Below are 25,826 nucleotides of genomic sequence, written 5' to 3'. Positions count from 1 at the left end.
TGTCTTAGAGTATAAGGAACCAAATCATTCAAAGATAAAGACACTAGCCCATATTGAAAAAGTCCTGTATTTAATGTCTTACAAGTATATTATTATATATATACATATATACTTCAAATCAAGTTCCAGACATGGGAAAGCAATAAAATAATATAAAATGAAAAAAAAAAAAGAACAACAGAAAGACAGCATGACATTCTGTATCATACAATTTATAATCATCTTTTTTTTTTACACATGTCTACTAATTAAATTATCACACATTCACGGATTCACAACTGAATATTCACTACTAAGGTCATAGACACGCCCACTAAGGGGGCACAACTCCGGACAATTTTCTGGTACACTGTACCAAATCGCTGATTTGAAGTACCCCATAACATAAATTATTATTTATGAAATCTTCATCCCCATATGCCCCTTCCCCCCACCCCCGGGAAACAAACAGCCATATCATGATTATGTCAAGGTGAACAGCTCGTGGTAAAAAAGTGGAACATGTTTCAGTTAATCGCAAAATACATACACGATCACAGAGGCCTTAATTCCTGGTTACTCGACATGGAACTGGTCTTCAACCTTTGACCAGCAGTATCATGATAACGGGGTGAGGGGACCCAATCATTTTCCCCACAAGGTGTGGAAAGTGTACATAGAAAGCAGAAACCCTGAGGATACATGTATATGTATATCAAAGACTTGTTAGTCCTTCGGGCTTCGAAATATAATCCTTTTAACTCTACTCCTGCAAGTACATATAGATTTTCCCTTTACGAATCAAACAAAGTATCATATGGATAAGAGAGTTCCTGTAACTGATAACAACCAAACTATGGATCAAATCACGAAAAAAAAAAAAAAATTTTTACACGATTCATTACCGTCCTGATGCACTTCAAGACAGCTAGCTATGACAGTTTAACCAGGTCACAAACTCGTTCACAATCTTAACCATTGTTTAACTGTGGCTACTGTAACACTATAATATTATAACATTAGTTCCGAATGTCATAAACCTGACTCACCACAATGTAAACTTCAGCTCACAATGTCATAACCCTGACTCACCATACTGTAACCTTTACAATGTCATACCCCTGGCTCACCCTACTGTAAACTCCAGCTCACAATGTCATAAACCTGACTCACCACACCGTAAACTTCAGCTCATAATGTCAAAATCCTCACTCACCACACTGTGAACTCCAGCTCACAATGTCATAACCCTGACTCACCATACTGTAAACTTCAGCTCACAATGTCACACAGGGTTATGGTGAGTCAGGGTTATGACATTGTGAGCTGAAGTTTACAGTATACTGAGCCAAAGTTATGACATTGTGAGCTGAAGTTTACAGTAGGGTGAGTCAGGGTTATGGCATTGTGAGCTGAAGTTTACAGTATACTGACCCAAAGTTATGACATTGTGAGCTGAAGTTTACAGTAGGTTGAGCCAGGTGTATGACATTGTGAGCTGAAGTTTACCGTATGGTGACTGAGGTTTATGACATTGTGAGGCTCACCATACTGTAAACTTCAGCTCACAATGTACATGTGAAAAGTGGCCCACTACATTATTCCCTTGGCTCACCATGTTATATGAATAGTTTCATGAAGCTCACTTATCTGTTTGCCCTATACTACCATGACAACACATGTTGTACAGATATAAAGTGCACTTAGCCAAGGGCTACTTAGCACTAAGTATGCTTCATGAAACCGGCCCCTGAGCCTAGTTGTTCAAAAAAGATGCCTAGAATCTGGTAAATTCTGCCAATGTAATTTTGTCTTCACAATCAAATCTTTCACATGCGAATATGAATTCCAGGCTTTTCAGGGATTTGAAGGCCATGTACGAACCCTGTCAGGAGATAAAGCAATCGTGCCAAATGACTAAATTATAACAGCTCATACTGAATGCAAATAATACTTTTCAACGGAAATGAAATAATCAGTGATCAAGCTATTTAATGTGAAAGTTCTTTCCTAAATGATACAATCACTGGCGTATTCTCTTGAAATGCAGTACCATTCTTAATAACAAAAATACAGTACTGTAATTCTTCAACCTCTTCACATGTTTACAAGGTGTTTATTTAAGCACATTCTGAAGGCATTTTTCTGTGATGATTGATAAAATTATACATTCTGTGAAGCCCTGAAACTGGCCAATCCAACCAATGTAGTTTTGTCTCCAAAATTAAATTAAAACGTGCACTGAAATTGCACTGATAGTCGTTCTTTCATATCTGAGAAAGTTGAAGAATTAGAGTAAAGGGCCTAAAATTTTGCCCAAAAGAGGCAAATAAATGTCACGAGTTATGATTTTCAGTTATGAAATTTACATGTTTCCTACCTTCCAAACAAACCTAAAAATACCTTTCTAGGATCAAGCTTAGTCATGGGGGAAATTTTAGGTTCTTTACTGTGTATTTATATTTTTTCTTGTTACATGTTGTCTTAACTGCAAAAGCAAGGTACATGCTCCTAACATATGCATTGTCATTTGAAGCAATTTTGAACCCTTGAAAGTTCAGAATGTGAAATTTAGGTTCATCCAAGCAGTAGCAGTAAAGCAATGGCGCGGGAAGGGTACCAGACAGACCCTATACATGTACCATGTGGAACAGGGGAGATATTTAGGGACCGGGTACAGAATCCCACACCTGTAACATATTGAAACAGGGGAAGTAACTAGGAACAAGCTACGGACCTTCACACATGCATCCAGTAGGAACAGGGGAGGTAGCTATGGACAGGGTAGTGTGCCCATACATTTTTTTGTGTTGGAACAAAGGAGGTAGCCAGGAACTAGATACAGAAGCCCATACATTTTTTTTTATGTTGAAACAGGGGAGGTAACTAGGGCCATGTTCTAGACTATACAGATCTGTCAGACCACCACAAGACTATACAAGTTCAAGTTCTAATTTAGCAGTGGCAGATTTACATTGTTCTCGGGGAGCTGTCCTGCAAAATGTGGGTTATCTAACTAGGACAAACTATACCCACACATTCTTCTCTTTCTTATTAACACATATCATATTTATATGTCAAAATGTTAAACACCTGATGAGAACACACACTGCAGGTACCATGTCATGCCTGTACTGTTAGACTCCACCTACAGGTCAGGGAAACTATAAGGGGGGCTTAACTCCAGTTTTATAACATCAAGTCCTCAGAAATCTCATGTTCATTTGGTGCTATGTCTCAAAACACTCAATGCTTTACACAAATTTAGAAATACCCTGACTGCACAGAACTTTTGAAATAGACGATCAATCTCCGAATCACAATAACCTGATGACATGACAGCTTTTACCTGATTTGTTTAATTAGGCCACACAAATTTTAGTTGCTGTTTTACTGGCAGAATAATTCTTAGAGAGTAAAAACTTGAAAACCATCAAATTTGTCACATATGTGGGTTATTCTGGCAATTTTGCAATGAAAAAAACAGACTTAGGGAAGCAAAGAAAAACAGGGAAAACATAAAATCAAGGAGATCAGACAAAACGAAGAGATGGATTTTCAGTGTTAATTTGATTTCACTTTTTAATTTTTAAGGCTCACCCGTAAAACGAAAATAATTGGTGTTGCCTTACTCAAGACAATACAGAAGTGACAGAGGTTGATGTGCTGACAGAGACTGACACGTGTTTCTAATACCAACTGCACATGAGTGACTGAGGATGACATGTGCTGGCAGAGGATGACATGTGCTGACAGAGGCTGACATGTGCTGGCAGAGGCTGACACATGCTTCTAATACCAACTGTACACGAGTGACAGAGGCTGACACGTGCTGACAGAGGATGACGTGCTGGCAGAGGATGACATGTGCTTCTAATACCAACTGTATACGAGTGACAGAGGCTGACACGTGCTGACAGAGGATGACATGTGCTGACAGAGGATGACATGTGCTGACAGAGGATGATATATGCTGGCAGAGGCTGACACGTGCTGGCAGAGGATGACATGTGCTGGCAGAGGATGACATGTGCTTCTAATACCAACTGTACACGAGTGACAGAGGCTGACATGTGCTGGCAGAGGCTGACACATGCTGACAGAGGATGACACATGCTGGCAGACGATGACATGTGCTTCTAACACCAACTCCACAACATGAACACAAAATAACTTAGGCATAAATCAGAGGACATCATCCAACAAGCACTTTTCCTAATCACAAATAAATACTTCTTAAGGTCAGACAAGGCTCTCATTTCTAGCTCTGACATTACAAATAACTGGCCAGTAAATGTAGGCAGTTGCTCACACTCACTTGCACATGTTATTGTCAAATACCCAATTTCCTAATATGGTCATATATTAAACATAAATTCCCTTCAACTTCAAAAACTTCCAAATTTCTCAGAAAAGTTTCCTGGAAAACAACAGACCTTTGTTCTATAGTTACAGTCAGGGACGCAAACTCAGTTTCACTCCTACTTTATGGCCAAGGGAGTGAACCCAGTTTCCCTCATTTTTATGACCAAGGGAGTGTACTCAGTTTCCCCTTTTCGTTGTGACCAAGGGAGCAAACCCAGTTTCTCTCTCTCCTCCAGGTCAAGGGACGTAACTGAAATCGTTATTGCACACGATCTATTCCATATAAATCAAAGAGATTATGTCACCTGTACCGATTCCCAGCTTACTTTTCTTGAAGCCCCACATGTACAGCCATTCTGAAACATCCCCATGACAAGAAGAGCTAAGAAAAATGGTGGCTAAGTGTACTTGTATATCACAGGCTTTCGTCACTCTCCATGGCCTGTAACTGAACATCCTCCTGAACGACAAACGAGGGGAATTGTAAACCCAGCTGTGCCTGTGCTTCTGCCAAGGCTGTGTTCTCTTCCTCTATGTCTGCAAAACAACAACAACAGACTCTGAAATTCAACATTCACAAAAAGCTGAAATATCAGATTTCCTTCACTGATTAAAGTAATAATTCCTTTAGACATGATTTTTATTATTACATCTTCAATTTTCCATATCCTGACACCATGACTGGTGATAAAGGAACATCTTGTTTCACGTCAAACAACAAGAAAACAGGCTGTCATTCAACATGTAAGACACCACCCTGTATACAAATCCTGCAGGCCTACAGCTAAATTGTTTAAACTTGTTCACCTACAGAAAATCCTGATATGTTGTCAAAATATGAACAATAAATAGAGTACAGCAAATTTTACAACAATTTGTCTTGAATTACTCCGCTTTTAGTTACAAAAAAAAAAAAATGAAATAAAATAAAACAGCAACAACAAAACAATACAAAAGCTTTTGTTACCGGAGTCATTAAGCCTGGACATAGAATCTTCATCCTCCGTAACATAACGTTTGTCTATCGCCTCCTTGATTTGGTTGTTAGCTCCCTTGGGGTCAAGATCCATCGCCCAAGAAAAGTTCATCATGGCCAGGTGGGTGTTGCCTAACTTCTTGTGTACCTGCCAAAATAAACAAACTGATTGATTGATTTTAAATGACTGACTGATGGTTCAGACATGATCAAAGCACCATTCCATCACTCACTTTTACAAACTAACTTTACCTCAGAATACAAGGCCTAATCCAGGTTTGATACCAGACTCTCCAAAAGTAGGCAAAAAAAAAAAAAAGACAAGGAGTCCTTCCGAAAGCTATTCGTCCTTTCTGTACTAAATCAATACCTACCCTGTACATCTGTTTGGTATTTTTCAAAATACTGGGAAGAGAATCTTTTCGATCAAAATCAGTTGATCTTTCTTCTACTACCTGACTACCCTTAAGTCAAAACCATTAGTACATGTAGGTCAAAGATTAGATACTTTGAAAATCCTGATTTCCCACAAAATCAGCTGATCAGCTGCAAATTCTCATCCTTGATAACAGAATGTATAATTACTGACCTTTCCTATAAGAAAATACACAAGGGATTCTTTAGGGACTATTTCCTTCAACTCTTCTAATTCGGACAATGCCTCCTGAAACAACAACATTTATTTAATTTACTGATGTTTTACACAGTGCTCGAGAATATTACATATGCCTGTGGCCAGCATTGTGGGTGGGAGGAAATCAGGCTGAGAAAAGCCACGCCCATCAGCAGGTCATACAGGTCAGCCACCTGAACGCCAATGTGCATATGTAGGTACGATTGGGGTTTAACGTTGTACTCAACAATTTTTCAGTCATGTGACAAGGAGGAGTCATTAGCGGTGCGTACACACACTGTGCCTTCTTGCGCCAGGGTGAGTGAGTCACCACCAAAATGGTGCCGCCACTGAAGCATCACGCCAAAGTTACCACACATGGGAGCAAGTCACATTATACTGACACTGGGCCAACCAGTCCTGTTGCTCTAGCCTGTCAGTGCTGAGTGCCAAGTGAGGCAGCAACAAGTACCATTTTTGTGTGTGTACATATACTGTCTCTCCTTGTGGCAGGGCGAGTCCATGCTGCCAAAGTGCTGCCGCCACTGAAGTATCATATTGGAACACACCAGATATGACACCCCACTCAGTCACATTATGCTGACACTGGGCCAACTAGTTCCATTTCCTTGCTCCTTGCAGCAACAATTTTTGACGTTTTTAGTATGACCTAACCCTAGTTTGATCCTGACGTCTCGACTTCGAGGCAGACGCTCGAAGCCATTAGGCCACCGAAGCAGTCCAATGTGCTGCATAAGACAGTATTTTAATAGAGGCCAACTCCTTAGCACAGCAGAAAAATGCCATGTTAACAAACTCTTTCATCAAGTGGGTTGCTGGAAAATTTACCAGTCATGTCCTGCACGAAGTTAAATACTATTTCCAGGCTTGTACAACTACTCCACTGATGGCAAAATACAAAATAAATTTATCTGATTGTTAATTAACGCCGAACTCAAAAACTTTTCATTCGCACAATGGTGATCTGTTTTAAGTGAGGAGAAAACTGAAGTGCACAGGGTAAACCATCGACCTTTCGAACTTTCTTGCGTGCAAACGTTCAGACAAGCACATCATACTGTTTGCAGAGAAATGTCATCCAGCGAATGTTAAGACCACACGTAAATAGGAGCATCGTCTTGACCAAAACTGGGCTAGAACCGCAATCTCATGTATCCTAGCCACTGGATACACGAAGACAGGCTACACAAGAGGGTCCAGATCGCAAAAGAACACGGAGTTTCATGACGTTTGCAATACTTGTGCACTACATACACCTAGGTGTTATATAAGTGCATGTATACCAATAATTGTGGCATAATAAAGGAAAGAACATAGACTTTCATAGCTTTGAACCTATCTGTTCAAAGGGTGGAAAGGAGCTTTACAAGTTCGGCCACTGAAACACTATAATGACTCGGCCATGGCGAGTTCCAAACAAAAATACAAGAAGACAATGACACTTACCTTGTGCCTGTCGTTGGCAAACAGAATAGAAGCCCTGTGGAATTTACAGAGAGGATTGTGGGGGTCTATGGCCATGGCTCTGTTGAGGGTCTTGAGAGCGCTCTCCGTCTTCTGAAGAGCATGCTGCACCTGAGGGCAAAACACACAATTACATTATAAACAGGTAATAACAAGCTCACATTATAACAGGTAATAACATGATCACACTATAACATGTAATAACATGATCACACTATGGCATGTAATAACAAGATCACATTATAACATGAAATAACAAGATCACATTATAGCATGTAATAATAAGCTAACATTATAACATGTAATAACAAGACTGCACTATAACATGTAATAACAAGCTCACATTATAACAGGTACTGACCAGATCACATTATAACATGTAATAACAAGATCGCATTATATAAACTGGTAACAACAAGCTCACATTACAACTTGTAATAACAAGATCAGATGTAATAACCAGATCACATTACAACTTGTAATTTCAAAATCACATTATAACATGTAATAAAAAAATTACATTATAACATGTGATAAGGTTACATTTATAAAATGCAATAACATGATTACATTATAGCATGTAACAAGAAGATTACATTTATAAAATGTAAGAACATGAATTGTGAACTTACCACCCCTATATGGCAGACCAGCACAGAGCTCTCTGGGTAAATGGACAGGGCTTTTCTAAAGTGAACCTCGGCAAGGTTAAACTTCTCTTGTTTGTAATAGATCAGGCCTACCCCATACCTAGAAAAAAAAAAACACAATTCATAATGATTTCTAAAGCCAATTATGGCTGCTGTAGTCCCTCAAAACCTCAGATTGTCATGCATTACTTGATGTCAGCAGAGAGTCTGGTCATGATGGGTATATGTACTACAAAGAAAGCTTAAAATACACCAGTTACTCATAACTCATTCCAAAACAATAAATTACTATAAATCTCTGGCCTTTTCAACCTCTAAAGCACTTTTTTAGAGGAGATTCTTTTTTTGATTCAGTGAGTGAATGAGTGCATGGGGTTTAACGTCGTACGATTTTTCAGTCATATGACGACGAAGATCCTTAGAGTGCATGTAATGTGCCTGCTTGTTGCAGGACGGATTTCCACTGCTCTCTTATCTACTGCTGCTTCACTAAGGCGCCTTACCAAAGGTAAGTAAGCCACCCCGCCCGAGCCATTATATTGATATGGGTCAACCAGTCATTGCACTATCCTCTTCATGCTGAACGCCAAGCGAGGAAGTTACAACTTCCTCTTTTACAATCTCTTTTACAGAAGAAACATAAAACACATCAGTTGGGGGAAACCTGATTAACATTCCAAAAAAGGGCATACCCTTAAAATACATACTGGGCTTAATTTGGAATTTCTTGTGTACAAAAGTGTATTCTAAATTTAAACTTAACTGTTGTCACTGTAAAAATCATCGAGCAAACTTCATTTTTGTTTTTTTTATTGTTAAGATCAGTTAGAACCAATCTGTAAACAAGAATCTCTTAGGTTAGAGCTTTCAAATTATAAATAACAGAGAGACTGAGGCGTTTATAGGGATACCGAATCGTTTCTGATTGGCTGGTGTGACAGATAGTCACGTCCAGGCTACACCTAGCCTGAGGTGAATTTTAGGTATTGCAGATTTATTCATGTATGACCAAACCCGTACGGTTTAACCCAAGAAACCCTTCCTCCACTGTCAGCAGATCAGCGTGGACTTTGTATCCCTTTAAATCCTAAAGTAAGAATTTAAATGGACTAATAGTAGATGTGGTTGAAAGTTGGAATATTTTCAGATTTTGTCAACGACAACCCAGTTTTGGGAGCTTCCACTAGCCAGGACTTCGAAAGGCTGTCTGCCGGACCGCCCTGAAGTCGATAAACAGCAAATCCGAAATGAGCCAATACTCACCGCGCATTGTAATGCCTGGGATCAACACGGATAGCATTTCTAAAGCAGGACAGGGCCTTGTCAAGCTCTTCAGTTAATACATACTCGTGACCAAGAAGGGTATAGGAATAAGCGAAGTCTGGAGCCACCTGCAAGGGTCCAAAAGAAAAATCAGAAATGACTGATTGATTCGTTGATTGGTTGGCTGGCTCGTGTTTTAAAACAGCGCTAAAGTTGGGCGTCTGTGTCTGGAATGTATACTTTAGTATTAGCCACAGAGAGGCCTGAATAGTTCACATCAGGTACACCTTTTCTCTTAAAACCCACCAGCGTTCTCCACCCACCTCGAACTGTAACAAATTTCACACACAATTTATTTACTTGATTGGTGTTATATGCCGTACTCAACAACCTTTCACTTATATGATAGTGACCAGTGATATGGTGGGTGGAAAAAGGGAACTTCATACGTAGGTTTTGATTCACATCGTCTGGACTCAGCCAAAGCACTTGTTTGTGTTTAACCTCGATACAGAGAATCAAAACAAAACATTCAAAAAAACATAAAAGTCGAAGCCCTAGACCAACTCTTACAAACTTCTAAAGTCACTTTTTCATAACATTTCTGGTAAATCACATGACCTTATAACATGATAATCCCGACATCATTAATGAAAAAAAAAAAAAATTACAAGAAATTTGTATCACAAAGTTTAATAAAAGTGGTCCCAGATTGATTGATTGATCACAGGCTGATGGACTAACCTTGTCAAAGGCCATTATCAACAAAATTAAAATTTGCTACAAACTCTTGTTTACCTGAATAGCTCTCTGGAAAAACTTGATGGCTGTGTCATGTTCCTTCTGCAGACTGAAACAGTTCCCCGCCGCGCACCAGGCCTGTCAACAACAGTAAACATTTGTGTAATCACACCTTTATTTTCACAATCAATCTCTCTTGCTTTGCTCACGTACAAGAGCATGTACATACGAAATGGTACACATACACTCAACAAAAATACAAACACACCAAGCAATTTTATATTGTTTTCTGTCAGTATTAAGCAACATGTTAAATTCAACAAACAGCTTAATCATTCATTATCAATTGTAACTTTAATTTCCACCAGATTTTCACATTTTAGGGCAATAATCTAGGCTATATGGCAGTGCGAAAGAAGAGTGGTGGATAATGACAGTTCACAGCACTCAGTACCGAGTATGTGCACAGTTAGTATCACAACAGGACTCCATACCGAGTGTGTGCACCGTTAGCATCATGACAGCGCTCAGTACCGAGTGTGTGCACCGTTAGCATCACAACAGCACTCAGTACCGAGTGTGTGCACCGTTAGCATCACAACAGCGCTCAGTACCGAGTGTGTGCACCGTTAGCATCACAACAGCACTCAGTACCGAGTGTGTGCACCGTTAGCATCACAACAGCACTCAGTACCGAGTGTGTGCACCGTTAGCATCACAACAGCGCTCAGTACCGAGTGTGTCCGTAGTTAGCATCACAACAGGACCCAGTACCGAGTGTGTCTGCCGTTAGCATCACAACAGGACCCAGTACCGAGTGTGTCCGCTGTTAGCATCACAACAGGACCCAGTACCGAGTGTGTGCACCGTTAGCATCACAACAGGACCCAGTACCGAGTGTGTGCACTGTTAGCATCACAACAGGACTCAGTACCGACTGAGTGCACCGTTAGCATCACAACAGGACCCAGTACAGAGTGTGTGCACCGTTAGCATCACAACAGCGCTCAGTACCGAGTGTGTGCACCGTTAGCATCACAACAGGACCCAGTACCGAGTGTGTGCACCGTTAGCATCACAACAGCGCTCAGTACCGAGTGTGTGCACCGTTAGCATCACAACAGGACCCAGTACCGAGTGTGTCCGCCGTTAGCATCACAACAGCGCTCAGTACCGAGTGTGTCCGCAGTTAGCATCACAACAGGACTCAGTACTGAGTGTGTGCACCGTTAGCATCACAACAGCGCTCAGTACCGAGTGTGTGCACCGTTAGCATCACAACAGGACCCAGTACCGAGTGTGTGCACCGTTAGCATCACAACAGCGCTCAGTACCGAGTGTGTGCACCGTTAGCATCACAACAGGACCCAGTACCGAGTGTGTCCGCCATTAGCATCACAACAGGACTCAGTACTGAGTGCGTCCACAGTTAGCATCAAAACGGGATTCAGTACCATGTGTGTCCACCTTCAGCATCTCGACAGCCCTCAGTACTGAGTGTTTGCCCCGTTAGCATGTACCCATTCGACATAAGCCAAATGAAAGTTTCAAAAGGGCTGATTATTTAGCTGATTGGTGTTTTACATCTTACTCAAGAATATTTCGCTTATATGACAGGGACCAGTATAATGATTGGAGGAACCCCTGCAGAGTCATGAACTGACACTGATCACATTAGTGAGAGTTACTGACATGGCGCCCATCCACCGTGTGACACTCACATGGCACCCATCCACCATGTGACACTCACATGGCACCCATCCACTATGTGACACTCACATGGCACCCATCCACCATGTGACACTCACATGACACCCATCCATCATGGTCACATGGCACCCATCCACCATGTGACACTCACATGGCGCCCATCCACCATGTGACACTCACATGGCACCCATCCACCATGTGACACTCACATGGCACCCATCCATCATGGTCACATGGCACCCATCCACCATGTGACACTCACATGGCACCCATCCACCATATGACACTCACATGGCACCCATCCACTATGTGACACTCACATGGCACCCATCCACCATGTGACACTCACATGGCACCCATCCACCATGTGACACTCACATGGCATCCAACCACCATGTGACACTCACATGGCGCCCATCCACCATGTGACACTCACATGGCACCCATCAACCATGTGACGCCCACATGGCGCCCAACCACCATGTGACACTCACATGGCACCCATCCATCATGGTCACATGGACCTATCCGCCATGGTCACATAGCACCCAACCACCATGTGACACTCACATGGCACCCATCCACCATGTCACAGTCATATGGCACCCATCCACCATGGTCACATGGCACCCAACCAATCTGTGACACTCACATGGCACCCATCCACCATGTGACACTCACATGGCACCCATCCACCATGTGACACTCACATGGTACCCATCCGCCATGGTCACATGGCACCCATCCACCATGTGACACTCATATGGCACCCATCCACCATGTGACAGTCACATTGCACCCATCCACCATGTGACAGTCATATGGCACCCATCCACCGTGTGACACTCACATGGCACCCATCCACCGTGTGGCACTCACATGGCACCCATCCACCATGATCACATTGCACCCATCCACCATGTGACAGTCATATGGCGCCCATCCACCACGTGACACTCACATGGCACCCATCCACCATGTGACACTAACATGGCACCCATGCATCATGATCACATGGCACCCATCCACCATGTGACACTCACAGGGCAGTTATCCAATGTGTTACACTTACATGGCACCCATCCACCATGTAACAGTCACATGGCACCCATCCACCATGTGACACTCACATGGCACCCACCCATCATGATCACATTGCACTTATCCACCATGTGACAGTCATATGGCACCCATCCACCACGTGACACTCACATGGCACCCATCCACCATGTGACAGTCACATTAGAAAGACAAATTAATGGACATTCCCCTAAGACAATGGCATAAAAGCCTAGGGACATATCTGGCAAACCTCAGGTGAATTCTTGTCCAGCTCTGTCAGGTCCTGAGCAAGGGCAGACAACTGCACCTCCCTGTGTAAATGCCATAAAGTTGTACTGTACATCTCCATTCCTTCTAGATGATGAGGTTCTAGCTGACGGACTTCGGAAAACACTTTTTCTGCCTGGAAAAAATATTTATAAATGAAAAGTGAATGCAACGAGCGGTGGACTGGCTGAACTATACAAGTACATATTCACTTGCATCACTAAATTAAGTGAATACTTTTTCTTTTATTTAAATGATTAGTACTTTTACACCGTACTCAAAGAGTATTTCATTTATACAATGGTGGCCAAAGTACACCAATTAAACGATAGAGGGATAACTTCCCCTCTGGTACTGGTTAAGCCCTGTGTACTCCCGTCCTATCCGACTCAACACCCAGGCTGTGTCATACTACTGAGGTGGGGGAGGTGCAGGGGGAGAGCAAAGGGGCCATTGTAAAGAGATTGAACCCTGGGGACTAACTTACCCTCTGGTACTGGTTAAGCTCTGTGTACTCCCGTCCTATCTGACTCAACACCCAGGCTGTGTTATACTGCTGAGGGGGTAAGTCTGAGTACAGATCTATAGCTTTCTGACACTCGTATTGACACTGAGCCTGGAAAGCCTTCCCTATAGATTGTAGTAAACTGAGGATACCCACTGCAAGAGATCAAGACATCAACATTTAATCATGTTTTTTTGTTTTTGTTTTTTTTTTAGGTTGGGGGTGGGAGGGGTTTTTATTGATTATTAATCATTTTTTGTTAATTTATTTATTTCATCGGTGTTTTACCGCCGTACTCAACAATATCTCACTTATATGGCAGCGGCCAGCATTATGGTGGGTGGAAACCCGACAGAGCCTAGGGGAAAACTCCGCAGACATTGCTGACAGACCTTCCCATGTACGTTTTTCATTATTAACCTAAGATGACTAATAAAAGAGCCATAATCCAAAAATTTTCCCTCACACATACATGTTGGTGGAAGGTTAGCGGTCTACAGCAAACTTCATCTTAGGCCTCTGTCAAGAAAATGTTAGATGTTCATGACGCCAACCTGCATATAACCGTGGATTTATGATCGTGGATTTATGATTGTGGATTTATGATTGTGGATTTATGATTGTGGATTTATGATTGTGGATTTACGCCATACTCAAGATTATTCCACTTATATGACGACAGCAACACTACAGTGGGCAGAAAATAGACAGAGCACCGGGAAGTTATCTCTAACGAACTCTGCAATGCTCTGTCAAATCAGTTGGGCGAATATACTCCAAACAGAAAACAGTCAAATTAAACCATCGTCCAGAACTGAGTAAATAGAAAAATTTCAGCAAACAAGACTGTCAAAAGTGCAGACATCAATGGATAAAACACTATGTAAACGTAACAATCGTGTTCCTTCCAAACTGATTGTGACTTGAATAATGATCATTTTTGAAGACTTTGCTTTTTAAAAGTCTCTAGACCTTTTGGGATCAGTTAAGCAAGATTACCTAATGACTGCCTCTGTAGTTGTGCTAACTGCACTTCCGCTGCGACATCGGAGTTTGCTGCGTTCTTGGCGTCAACAGACTGCTCACTTTTGTTGATTTCGTTCAGTTCATGCTGGGATTTGCTGAGCCGTGTCTTCGACTTACGCCCTGGGGCTTTAGGGCTGGAGAATTTTGTCTTTGCCTGACTCTTATTGTTTTCCTGTGAGAAAGAAAAAATGTGAAAAGTACATCAATCTCATACTCATGTTGTAAGCCTACTTCATCATTTAAGGATAGAATATACACAACTTTCTTCAGTCCTTTTTTAAAATCTTTTCACAAATATTCATAAAGGCTGAATTTTTAAAAGCCTCAGCTTTCATTTATCATTTATCTGATTGGTGTTTTACGCTGTACTCAAGACTATTTCACTTATACAAGAGCAGCCAGCATTATGGTAGGAGGAAACTGGGCTACGACCATCAACAGGTTGTTGCAGACTTTCCCAAGTAAGCAGGGTTCGCACACCTGACGGCCAAAAAAATTCAAGGACTTTTCAAGTATTTTCAAGTACCTCAAACGACAGTCACAATCTCTGCTTTCGCGTACAAACCCCAACAACAGACACAGCTTGAATACTTTTTTAGATCATTTCGAAAGCGTGGTACAGCCATGCCGTGGCATTCGACCGATTGGTTGCCATAACCTTTAGTCGGTGCAGGCATCACTGATCATCAGATAACCAATCATTGATTCTTATAAATTTCCACTGTCCGCCAGAATAAAAAGCGCAACTTAAAGTATTTCCGCACAACGCACATGTTTGTAAACAGCGCCACTGTCGGTTATAAGTAATCTAGGGCGGACTTGCCCATACTGGAGACATCTATACTTCAGAGATACAATCGGCAGTGTGCCCGATTGACACTGTTGGTGTCGCGCACAAGCTAGTCCTTGAAATCTGCGAACTGCAGCCATTCATCGCTAAAACGAGAGCTGCCTGGCATCTCTAATGCTTTTTTTCATGCACCAAATCACTCTCAATGACTATAGCGTAAGTTCTTACTGCCAAACCAAAAAAATGGCGATCTGGCAGAGAAAGGGAAAGTCTGTAGTGGCCACGTATATACCACTGGTGGCCACTTTAGGGGCATGCCCGCTGATTCACAGATATTACCAATGAATAACTGAATAACACAAACAAAATCAAGTACTTTCAAGGACCTCTATATAAAAATGATCAAATTCAAGCACTTTCCAGTCCTTGAATTACCAAAATAAAATTCAAGTACTTTTTCAAGGACCCGTGCGAACCCCTGAGTAAGGCGGCAGAGCAAGCCAGCATGAGCTGGACTTGCATTCACAGTGACGGCATTGGTGGAAGGATCCTAGGTCATTGCACAGCATTGGTGTGCCAACAACCTTGGCCACAGAGGTCCCGTCTCAGTTTTTACAATGCAACCATGTTTGCATAAATACAAAAACATATTTCCGTCTCAAAAACCTAAGTCTGCCACACCAAATACACCAACATCTTGGCTGTGTAGCACTTTGTTTTCATATCTTATTCATAACATATGCTACAGCGCCGTCTGCTCGAGATTCATGTGAAAAAGTTCAAAAACAGAAAACCTGTTGTTCCAGGCTGTTAATGATCTGAGTAAACCTTTTATAGCCTATAGCCGTGTAACACCAGTCGAGGAAAACTCACCTTCACGGAATTAGAGTTTGTAAACAACCTAGTACTTCTCCTCACATTGGTTATGTTTGAGGTGAGTCTGAAACAAAACAAAAAAAAATGTAAACTTAAGGAGAGTCTGAAACAAAACAAAATGTAAACTTAAAGCGAGTCTGAAACAAAAGATATACACTAGATGCGAGTCTGAAACAAAAAAATCTAAACTTAAAGTAATTCAGAAACAAAAACATGAACATTAAAGCTGTTATCCAACAGCATTGCTGGAGTCCACGCTACTAGACGTTTACCATTTCTGGTAGCCAGATAATGAAAAAAAACAAGCATGAAAAAAGAAAAATGGAAAGGAATGTACTGGATCTGAACGCTAGACTGTCAGGCATCCTTAACAATTAACAATTGGTACTGAGGGCTAGCATAGAGAATAGGCGGCTTTGATCTTCTGCTAGTAGCCGAGGACAGAAAGATTAATGAAATTGGTGATGACGAGTTTAGATAATTTTCCCAGAGCTGCGATAAAGAGTCTTACCCTGTCTGCGTGCTGCTGGAGTTGGACCTGAGTAAGCTGGTCATATCCAGGGCAAGGTCAGAGTTGAAAGGTTTTTGGTTTTGGTTTTGTGTCCTCTGAAAAACGACAACAGAAAAAACAAGAAACAATTTAATCTCAATGAATACATTATAGTTAAAGATTTACAACACAGAGGGTAAAACCAAAGCAGCGACAACAGTGTGATAGCTGTCAGAGGGTCACACATAACTGGCGAAATATGGCCTCCTCAATTTGAGTTAAAGTTTATACCAACAGTAGACTTTAATGCTTAAATATTAGCAAATTGCCCCCTAGCACCACTGTTCAAGGTGAATTAGATCAAAAAAATAAATACAATGATCTTAATTGAAATTTGTCAATGGTCTAAAATTACTCAGATCTTGAGTGGGGAAAATGTCATTTCTGTTTTCACGTGACTGGAGTAAGCCAAATAGTGAATTCAAGTGTCCATGAGACATTCAGTTATTCAAGGACACAGGCTTCTAGCTTAAAGCTTTTCAGTCTATCACTTATTACACATGTTTTAATATAATACTGCAGAAACTTCATCCCATCAAGCCCAAAAATAAAAAAAAAACAAAAACTACTGAACGAGACATTCACATCTTGCAAGTGTCTACTCTGAAATCAGTGGGTGGTACAAGCTTCCCTTGCCTAGCGTCAGAGTTCACTACACAAACTATACACTCAGTGTGGGATGGACGGACAGATGGACGGACAGATGGACACACTGACGCATGTAATTCCCAACACCCCCATCCATTAGCACGGAGTACAGAAAGTGTGGAGTAGGGAGACTGATGTCCAAAATAGGCTTACCTTCTTCCTGGGCAACCGTGGGGGGAGGTGTTGTGTCTCCGTGAGGGCAGTGGGGGAGGGGGTGATGAATGGGAGGTTGCTGGTAAAGCTTCCTTCACCAGGACTGGGCGTATCAGATGACAATGGGAGAATTCCGAAACTGTACAAGAAACAAAATCTTTCTGTGTAAAGCGGGTCACCAAGAAATCATAAAATCGTATGAACATCACAAATTCAGTAATCATCTTTGTTTATTTGACAAATAATGCACATTGCTGTCAGCCATTACTGCCTTTTTTTTATCTGTGCTTGGTGTCTCAGAAGTATACATGTACACACACAATGTAGTTCATTTATACCTCTGTTATTTTAAACCTGCCATGCTTTGGAATGATATACATGCATTAACTTGACTGGTGAGACGCAGAGAGAGTGAGAGACCTATTTCACTCTAATTCACCGAATAACCGGTGATATTTATTTACTTGATTGGTGTTTTACGCCACCCTCAAGAATATCTCACTTATACGTCAGCCAGCCTGATTGTGGGAGGAAACCGGGCAGAGCCCAGGGAAACTACCTGTGATACAGAAGATATCTGACCATACGTTGGAGTGAATGAGTGAATGCTTGGGGTTTAAGGTAGTGTTCAACAATTTTTCAGTCATATGACGACGAAGGAATCCTTAGGGAGTATGTAATGTACCTCCTTGTCGCAGGACGGATTTCCACCACTCTTTTATCTAGTGCTGCTTCACTGAGACGACTTACTGAAGGCAAGTAGGTCGCCCCGCCCAAGCCATTATACTGATACGGGTCAACCAGTCTTTGCACTATCCCCTTCACGCTGAACGCCAAGCAAGGAAGTTACAACTTCCCCTTTTAAAGTCTTAGGTGTGACTCGACCAAGGATTGATCCTGGATCTACCGCTCGCGACTATACATTGGGTATGTTCAAACTAAAGAGTTAGGGTCACTTTACAGATGGAAACTTAGGTGTCACCAGCTCATATGGACTAATCACAACAATAACGGATAAGGACCCGTGGCTGCCTAGGCCAGACTGAGAATACCAGGGTTTCCTCACAATTGTCCAACCCAAAGAACTTTACTTACCTTGGTGTTAAAGGAATGCCGGAAAGATTTCTCTCCACCACACGGTTTCGTCTCCGCGATGTTAGTGAAGCTGACAGGAGATTCGAGGGTTCAGGGGACGCTGGGGTCTCCACGTAACTGCCCATAGAGGGGAGGGGGTTATCCGGGGTGCCGGGGTGGAGAATTATGTCTGTGTGCTGGGGGACAGGGGTCTGAGGCTGGAACGCAATATAAAAGTTATAAAATATTTACTTACTAGTTTATTTATTTATTTGATTTGTGTTCTATGCCGTACTCAAGAATATGTCACTTATGTGATGGTGGCCATTTTTATGGTAGTAGGAAACCGAACAGAGCTCAAGGGAAAACCCAAGACCATCTGCAGATTGCTGGCAGGCCATAAGAAACTGACAGAGGAAACCAGCATGAGCTGGACTTCAAATCACAGCAATCACCTTGGTGAGAGGCTCCTTGGTCATTGCACTGCGCTGGCATGCTAACCACCACGGCCACCTACAGGATTATATCCCATACTATAAAATATTCAAAACTGACATGTATTCACAGAGGAAGCTGGTTTTCAAAGTCAATCTGCAAGGAACAAAATGAATCTATACACAGCATTTTTTTCAATTTTTATCATGCGGAAACGAAGAACCAACACAGTCTCAATAACACATAACTGCTTCTATGCTTTTCTTAATTTGTCAGAGAAAATGTAACAAAAAGAATTATTATTTTTGGTCAAAGTTCTCTATTGCCATTCATTTGAAACCAAATCTTTTTTTTTATTATTTTATGTACATACCACATACGCAAAATTAATGCAAAATTATTAAGCCAGCCTGTGAATTGGGGACATAACATCACACTGTCACACAGAAAACAATCCTGAAACGACATCTAGGTGTGTAAGTGAAAGAACCCCTGACAAAATCAAAAGTCTGGGGAGAGTGAATTTAGGTCACACTCCTGGTATTTCCATGGGACATGATAACAACACACCTGCTTGAAAACAAGAAAAAAAAGGCCTCATTAACTTCGCTTACTCTGCATTCTGTGATGACAGGAGAGCTGCCGTCTGATAGGCTGGTGTTGTGGCTGGGAAGTCCGGTGGTTTGGGGGAGGCGCTGTAGTGTGGTGGGCGGAGCCTGACCAGAACTGACCAACCCCTGGACGTTCCCATGGCTCAGGCCCTGGTCGGGCAGCTGAAAGACCTGAGTGGAATCCACTTTCTCACCTGTAACAACAACAGCCAATACATTTACCTGTGTGCCTGTTTTTCTCTGCTCATAATTTTTTGAGTACCAGTTATTCTTTACCAGTACAGTCAAAATACCAGTCCCTGGGAGGCCTGGTGTACTCATCACAAAATTACATGGGTTGCATATCACAGTTGAATTTATCGCATGCAGTGCTTTTCTTGTATTCAACTTGCACGCCCAGTCACAACTTGTATCATACTTATTTACAAAAGGTTGGTAGAATAGCTTTATTTATTTATTTATCTGACTGGTGTTTTACGCCGTACTCGAGAATATTTCACTTATACTACAACAGCCCACACTATAGTGGGAGAAAACCTGGCCAAGCCTGGGGAAACTCCCAACCATCCACAGGTTGCAGCGAGACCTTCCCATGTACGGACAAAGAGGAAGCATGCATGAGCTGGACTTGAACTCACAGCAACCACAATTGTAAGAGGACCTGGGGTCATTTATCTGAGTTATATTTTATACCATACTAAAGAATGATACAATCATACAATGGCAGCCAGCAGGAAAGTGTGAGGAAAACTGACAGAGCCAAGAGGAGAGCATCTTGAAATGAATGAAAATGACATTGAAACCGTGCGAATACTTTCACACTTCACAAGTGGTACAAAAATTTCATCCAACTAAATCTGATATAACTATGATTTAATGCAAATGACCCATGAGAACAACACAAATATTTGCGCAGGATTACACCTGTAAACTTACCCATCTGACAGAGTCGCTCAAAAGATGCCCATAGGAGAGGGTTCAACTTTAGGCTCTTCCGATAACATTCACATGCCTTAGCCGTCCTTTCAGTTTTGCTGAAGTTACAACACACAGTACAAATAAGTATGTAACTCTACACCTGCATTAAGGTAAATGACCAAAAATTTTGAGCCAAATAAATATCATAAAATATTACATTTGGTGTTGAAACTTATTTTTTTCCAGTTGAATATTATCTCAGCTTCCAAACAAACTTCAAAAATCACAAATTTGCAACTTGGTCAAGGGCCAAATGTTAAGCCATTTACCACGGACCCTAATTCCTAAACATTTTTGCATACGAAAGAGCAACTTTCAGAGAGATTTACACACCTTTATAATTTGTTTTCAGAGACAAAACTACCTTGGTTGGATTGACCAGTTTCACAACTTCACAAAAAAGTATAATTTTATCAGTCTATGCAGAATAATATTCTCATAATATGCTTGAATAAACACACTGTAAACATGCGAAAAGGTTGAAGAATTACATGTACAGTATAAATATTTATTTGATTGATGTCCTACGTCATGCTCATGAACACTTTACACATATGATGGTGAGCAGCATTATGGTGGGAGGAAACTGAGCAGTATTATGGTGGGAGGAAACTGAGCAGTATTATGGTGGGAGGAAACTGAGCAGAGCCTGGGGAAAACCACAACCATCCACAGGTTGCCAGAAGACCTTCCCACCAAAAACCAGAGAGTCTACAACTGATGGATTGAATTTGCAGTATTCCAGAATATTTCAATAAAATGCCAGTTAGCTTTATTGCCATATCTTTACAGTATATCTGTCTTCTAACTACAATAATCCTAACAATGCGAAGATATAGAACTTGAGTTGCCAAAACCAGTTAATGGTCTGACAATACTCATTTCCACTGATAAGCTTCACAGCGTAGAGTACCATGGTAACTGACAAATCACGCCTTAAGGCGATATAGGATTCAATATTTCTGTTCTATTGAAACCATTCTGAAGAGAAAATGGTCTCACAATGTCTTAACACAAACTTACCTGTAAATATGCCCCAGGAGTGAGAAAATATAGCAGGCCGAGTTGCCGAACTCTGAGATAATCTCATCATGAGTTTTACATTTTGTCAAAACACTTCCTGCCAGTACATTCTCTGCCTCTGATAATCTGTGAGAGAGGGAAACACAACATAAATCAGTCAACCCATGAGGCATCCAAAATTGGCATTGCTTTATTTCATGACTTGATACGATTACTGCCAGCTGAACAGACGCTATTTAGGATTCTATATCAATATCAAGAGTCTATGTACAATTTATAGTGTTAAAATGATTATAAATTTTCAATATGTTATACAGCATCCAGCATTTCAAATTTTGAGAATATTACCACCCATGTTGAAAGGCAACACATCCAAAACAGACTGATATTTTGTAAAAGGTAATTATTTGGCCATTCTAAAATAATAGCAAAAATTCAACTCTCATCATTTTTTTTTTTTTTTTTTTTATATTTTTCATCTCAACTGCATTTGGTTACAGTAGTTTTAATCTCTTTATTCCATCTGTGTTGGCATGCAGGGTTGTACACCCTAAATCTTCAACCTTTTCAACCAACTCTGCAATCAATATTTTTAAACATTCTCAGAGAATCTGAGAGGGGCTAGACATATAACTTGCACAGCCTTATGAAGCTTGAATCTTTAGTGACATCTTTAGTGCATTATTTTACAATAATTGTATGCACCAATTCCACTAAAAAAGGTGCTTTATACGTTGAAAATGTTGAAGACTTACAGAACATGTAATGGAAGGTTGACAGAATTCTTACTTGTCTATCTGAACACAGCATCGCGCCAGCAAATATTTACACTGCGGCGTGGAGCAACCACGAGTCTGCAACAAGCTGTAAGCTTTCTTTGACTTCCCAGCACGGTAATAGCAGGTTGCTAGCAGGAATATAGCGTCGTCATTTTTAACTGAAACAAAGAAAAACAATCCTAGTACATTAACACCATGGTTATCAGTACCTTTACCCCCCAACCCCCACCCCCCTCATTATTTAATGCCTTAAACGCTGAGCAGCAAAGAAATTGTTTTCAAAATAAAAATTTACATAAAAATGCCATTTCAGGTTTGGGCAACTCCATTTACATGTCATTATTATTTTACTGGGGGTCTCTGTGGCTCAGTTGGTTAGTGCGCTAGCACAGCATAATGACCCAGGAGCCTCTCACCAATGCAGTCGCTGTGAGTTCAAGTCCAGCTCATGCTGGCTTCCTCTCCAGCCACACATGGGAAGGTCTGTCAGCAATGTGTGTATGGTCATGGGTTTTCCCCCCCGAGCTCTGCTCGGTTTCCTCCAACAATAAAGCTGCCCACCGTCATATAAGTGAAATATTCTTGATTACGGCATAAAACACCAATGAAATAAATAAATAAATTTATTTGATTTATTTGATTGGTGTTTTTCGCCGTACTCAAGAATATTTCACTTATACGACGGCAGCCAGCTTTATGGTGTTGCCCTAGCCTCATACAACCTTAATGACTTAAAATTTTCTACACAAAAGTGCATTTTTGGAGGTCAATAAATATCACAAAATATTACTTTTGGTGTTGAAACAATTTTCCAGTAGAATATCATCCCATGTTCCAAACAAAAAAAAACAAAAAACACCTGTGTAATTTTTTACAGAACCTGAATAGATTCTAGTGGATTCTCCTTAGTCAGGAGTATCCACCATACAGAATCTATTCCATATCTAGAGCATAAAGCCTATGCTCCAAGTGAAGAGTTTAATGTCTATTACGTGGATTCCCTATTCATAACTTTAATGAACCTCTGATGTCCACCTGTTCAAAGGAGGAATTGGAAATTTGACAACAACTGGTCATTAACAAAATTTTATTATTAAAAATTATGGGAATCCGAGCAGATTACCGTAGTTTTTGTTTATGAGAGTCATTACAAGAATTGGTAATTCCCGGTATAACTCTGTTAAGACATGTCAACTGTAAGGCATGTTAGATATTCACCTTCCGCATACAGCCTTTCTGCCAGGAATGTGGCATCCCGAATTGAGTAGTGATTTAGGGCATCCCAAATTGCTGCCTGTAAGAAGAAGAAAAAAAAAAAGGACACATTAAAGTTGCGTTTTACTGGAGCAGCTTTTCCACTTCTTTTGACACCTGAAGTAACATACCACCTGACAATGTGGAAAAACAAACTGATAAAGCCAATAAATAACTATCTTTCAGAAGTCTGAGACAAGTTAACACTAGAACAGGGTCTAGTTTCACCAAGATTTACAACTTTTTTTTATCGTATCTTGTACATTTGTCAAACAATATTTTGCACATCACCATTACTGTACCATTGTCATGTATGTGCGATCAATGTACATGTACGGCATCTTTGTGAAACTGGAACCACATCTGTGCTACATATCCAGAATGCATGTAATACCAAACAAGGACAACATTGTCACTAAAACAATTTATACACAATTGTTTCAGCAGTTTAGTATGTCTTCAAAATGAATCATTACTCCTTATTATGGCAGCATGAAATTTGTTGGGAACAGAATGATTTCATTCTTCAGGATTAATGGTGTATTTTTACACACGAGTTAGCATTCACCTTGCTAGAATGTGACCATTACTAGGAAGATTTTAGGTGCGTTCCATCCATCCACTGATCTGACCGCCACTGGTGGCCGATTCACTTGCCACCAAGCGACACAATTTGAGAGCCAATGTTCAGGAAGTTGCGTGAGTTAAGAAGCTACATGTGACATACCAATGTTGAGGAAGTTGCGTGAGTTAAAGAGGCTATATCACACGCCACACGATCCACAGACGACAGACTGGGTGGTGGCAGTGGCACCACTGGTCTCCCCAGTGGCCAATGGAATGACACATCGGTTATCACGTTTAGTTCAAGCATTCTTACAACTAGACTTTTCAATGCTAGCACTTTGCCAGAGGACAGGGCCTGCTTTCACAACACTTCCTAAATGAGTTTTTCATATCTTTTCTCGTAAATGACGTCCCCCTAGTGGCGCTACATGTATAATCTTGACAAGATCTTTTACGAAAAAAGTTACGAGTAATGTGACTTATGAATTTTTGTTGGTTTGCACATATTCACATCAAAATTCCCATGGCTGGATTACCTTTAAAAGATGCTTTATCTATTCAGCATTTGACATTCCTACAAACCAAGATGACTTGGGGATTAAGTGTAGAGACTGGCTGAACCACACAGACGTCTGCTAAGGGCTGTATGTAACAAGAAGAGCTCTGTCCGACTTGGCTACTACAATTCACCTAACAACAGTACTAGATGATTCAATAAGAAGTCATTCCTTGTATGAACCAGACCTGCTTTATAGTTTCCTATTCAAGCTACTACAACTACAACACAGAGGAATAGACACCTATAAAAGTTTCAATGACAAAAATACAGCTGTTTCGCATATCAATTCGCTCAATCAGATAAATAAACCTCATGTTCAGGCAATGGCCGATACTCAGCCAAACTCCATTATGCCTTCTCTTCATCTAATACTGAATTTTCAAAAATCTTATCTAGACCGTTGAAGAACACTGTAAGTATGTTGTCAGCCACCCAACATGAAATTTGACACTTCAAATCCCGGTGAGGCCAATTATGCTTATATGATTTCATGAGGCATTTCTGAGAAGAAAAAAAACGTTCTATTCTTTCTTTATTCGTAATTTCAGGGACTTACTTCAAATATTTCATTCAGGCTATTTTGGTGTGTGCATTTTTAAAACTGAGGACGCAGGCTGTATCAAACACAACAGTTCTCTTAGTCAGATCTGACTCGATCGCAGAAAACGAAAATGTCGTTTTCGTTTTAAAAGCTCCACACGAAAAGTCGAGTGAATTAACAAAACCGGGGCTTAAACATGCAATTTAGTGGGTTAGATTGCTTCCTTCGTACCTGCACTGGTTCCTGAAGCAACATCGTGGTAAGCAGTGGTCTTTAACTGACGTTACTCGTTAAAAACGTACAAACATCAAATTCCCTTCATTGTCGCAAGTGTCCGCCATTAATG

At 40.9% G+C, this 25,826-nt stretch overlaps 1 protein-coding gene across 1 annotated transcript; it reads right to left on the bottom strand.

Annotated features, from left to right (window-relative positions):
* Nucleotides 1-1,277: 1,277 nt before the first annotated feature.
* LOC135464981 (cell division cycle protein 27 homolog) lies at nucleotides 1,278-25,826 on the bottom strand. The gene is made up of 20 exons (XM_064742573.1): nucleotides 25,712-25,826; nucleotides 23,778-23,853; nucleotides 22,570-22,717; nucleotides 21,781-21,906; nucleotides 20,716-20,813; nucleotides 19,783-19,973; nucleotides 18,755-18,951; nucleotides 17,660-17,798; nucleotides 16,820-16,914; nucleotides 16,306-16,372; nucleotides 14,616-14,814; nucleotides 13,599-13,771; nucleotides 13,095-13,247; nucleotides 10,130-10,210; nucleotides 9,332-9,459; nucleotides 8,051-8,168; nucleotides 7,401-7,529; nucleotides 5,910-5,984; nucleotides 5,312-5,468; nucleotides 1,278-4,881 (listed from the first exon to the last, which is right to left on the bottom strand). Exons 1-20 carry the CDS (start codon nucleotides 25,733-25,735, stop codon nucleotides 4,760-4,762), a joined length of 2,496 nt encoding a protein of 831 aa, XP_064598643.1. The 5' UTR covers nucleotides 25,736-25,826; the 3' UTR covers nucleotides 1,278-4,759.

This window comes from Liolophura sinensis, chromosome 4 (genome assembly GCF_032854445.1).
Source record: "Liolophura sinensis isolate JHLJ2023 chromosome 4, CUHK_Ljap_v2, whole genome shotgun sequence".
Taxonomy (NCBI): domain Eukaryota; kingdom Metazoa; phylum Mollusca; class Polyplacophora; order Chitonida; family Chitonidae; genus Liolophura; species Liolophura sinensis.
This window is presented reverse-complemented; position numbering and strand designations above follow the sequence as displayed.

Coding starts and splice junctions, on each gene's coding strand:
- LOC135464981 (XM_064742573.1), bottom strand. CDS start 25,735: ATGTTGCTTCAGGAACCAGTGCAG. Junction 18,952..19,782: donor CTGTCATCACAGAATGCAGA/GTAAGCGAAGTT, acceptor ATTGCGTTCCAG/CCTCAGACCCCTGTCCCCCA. Junction 10,211..13,094: donor TGGACAAGAATTCACCTGAG/GTTTGCCAGATA, acceptor TGTTGTTGACAG/GCCTGGTGCGCGGCGGGGAA.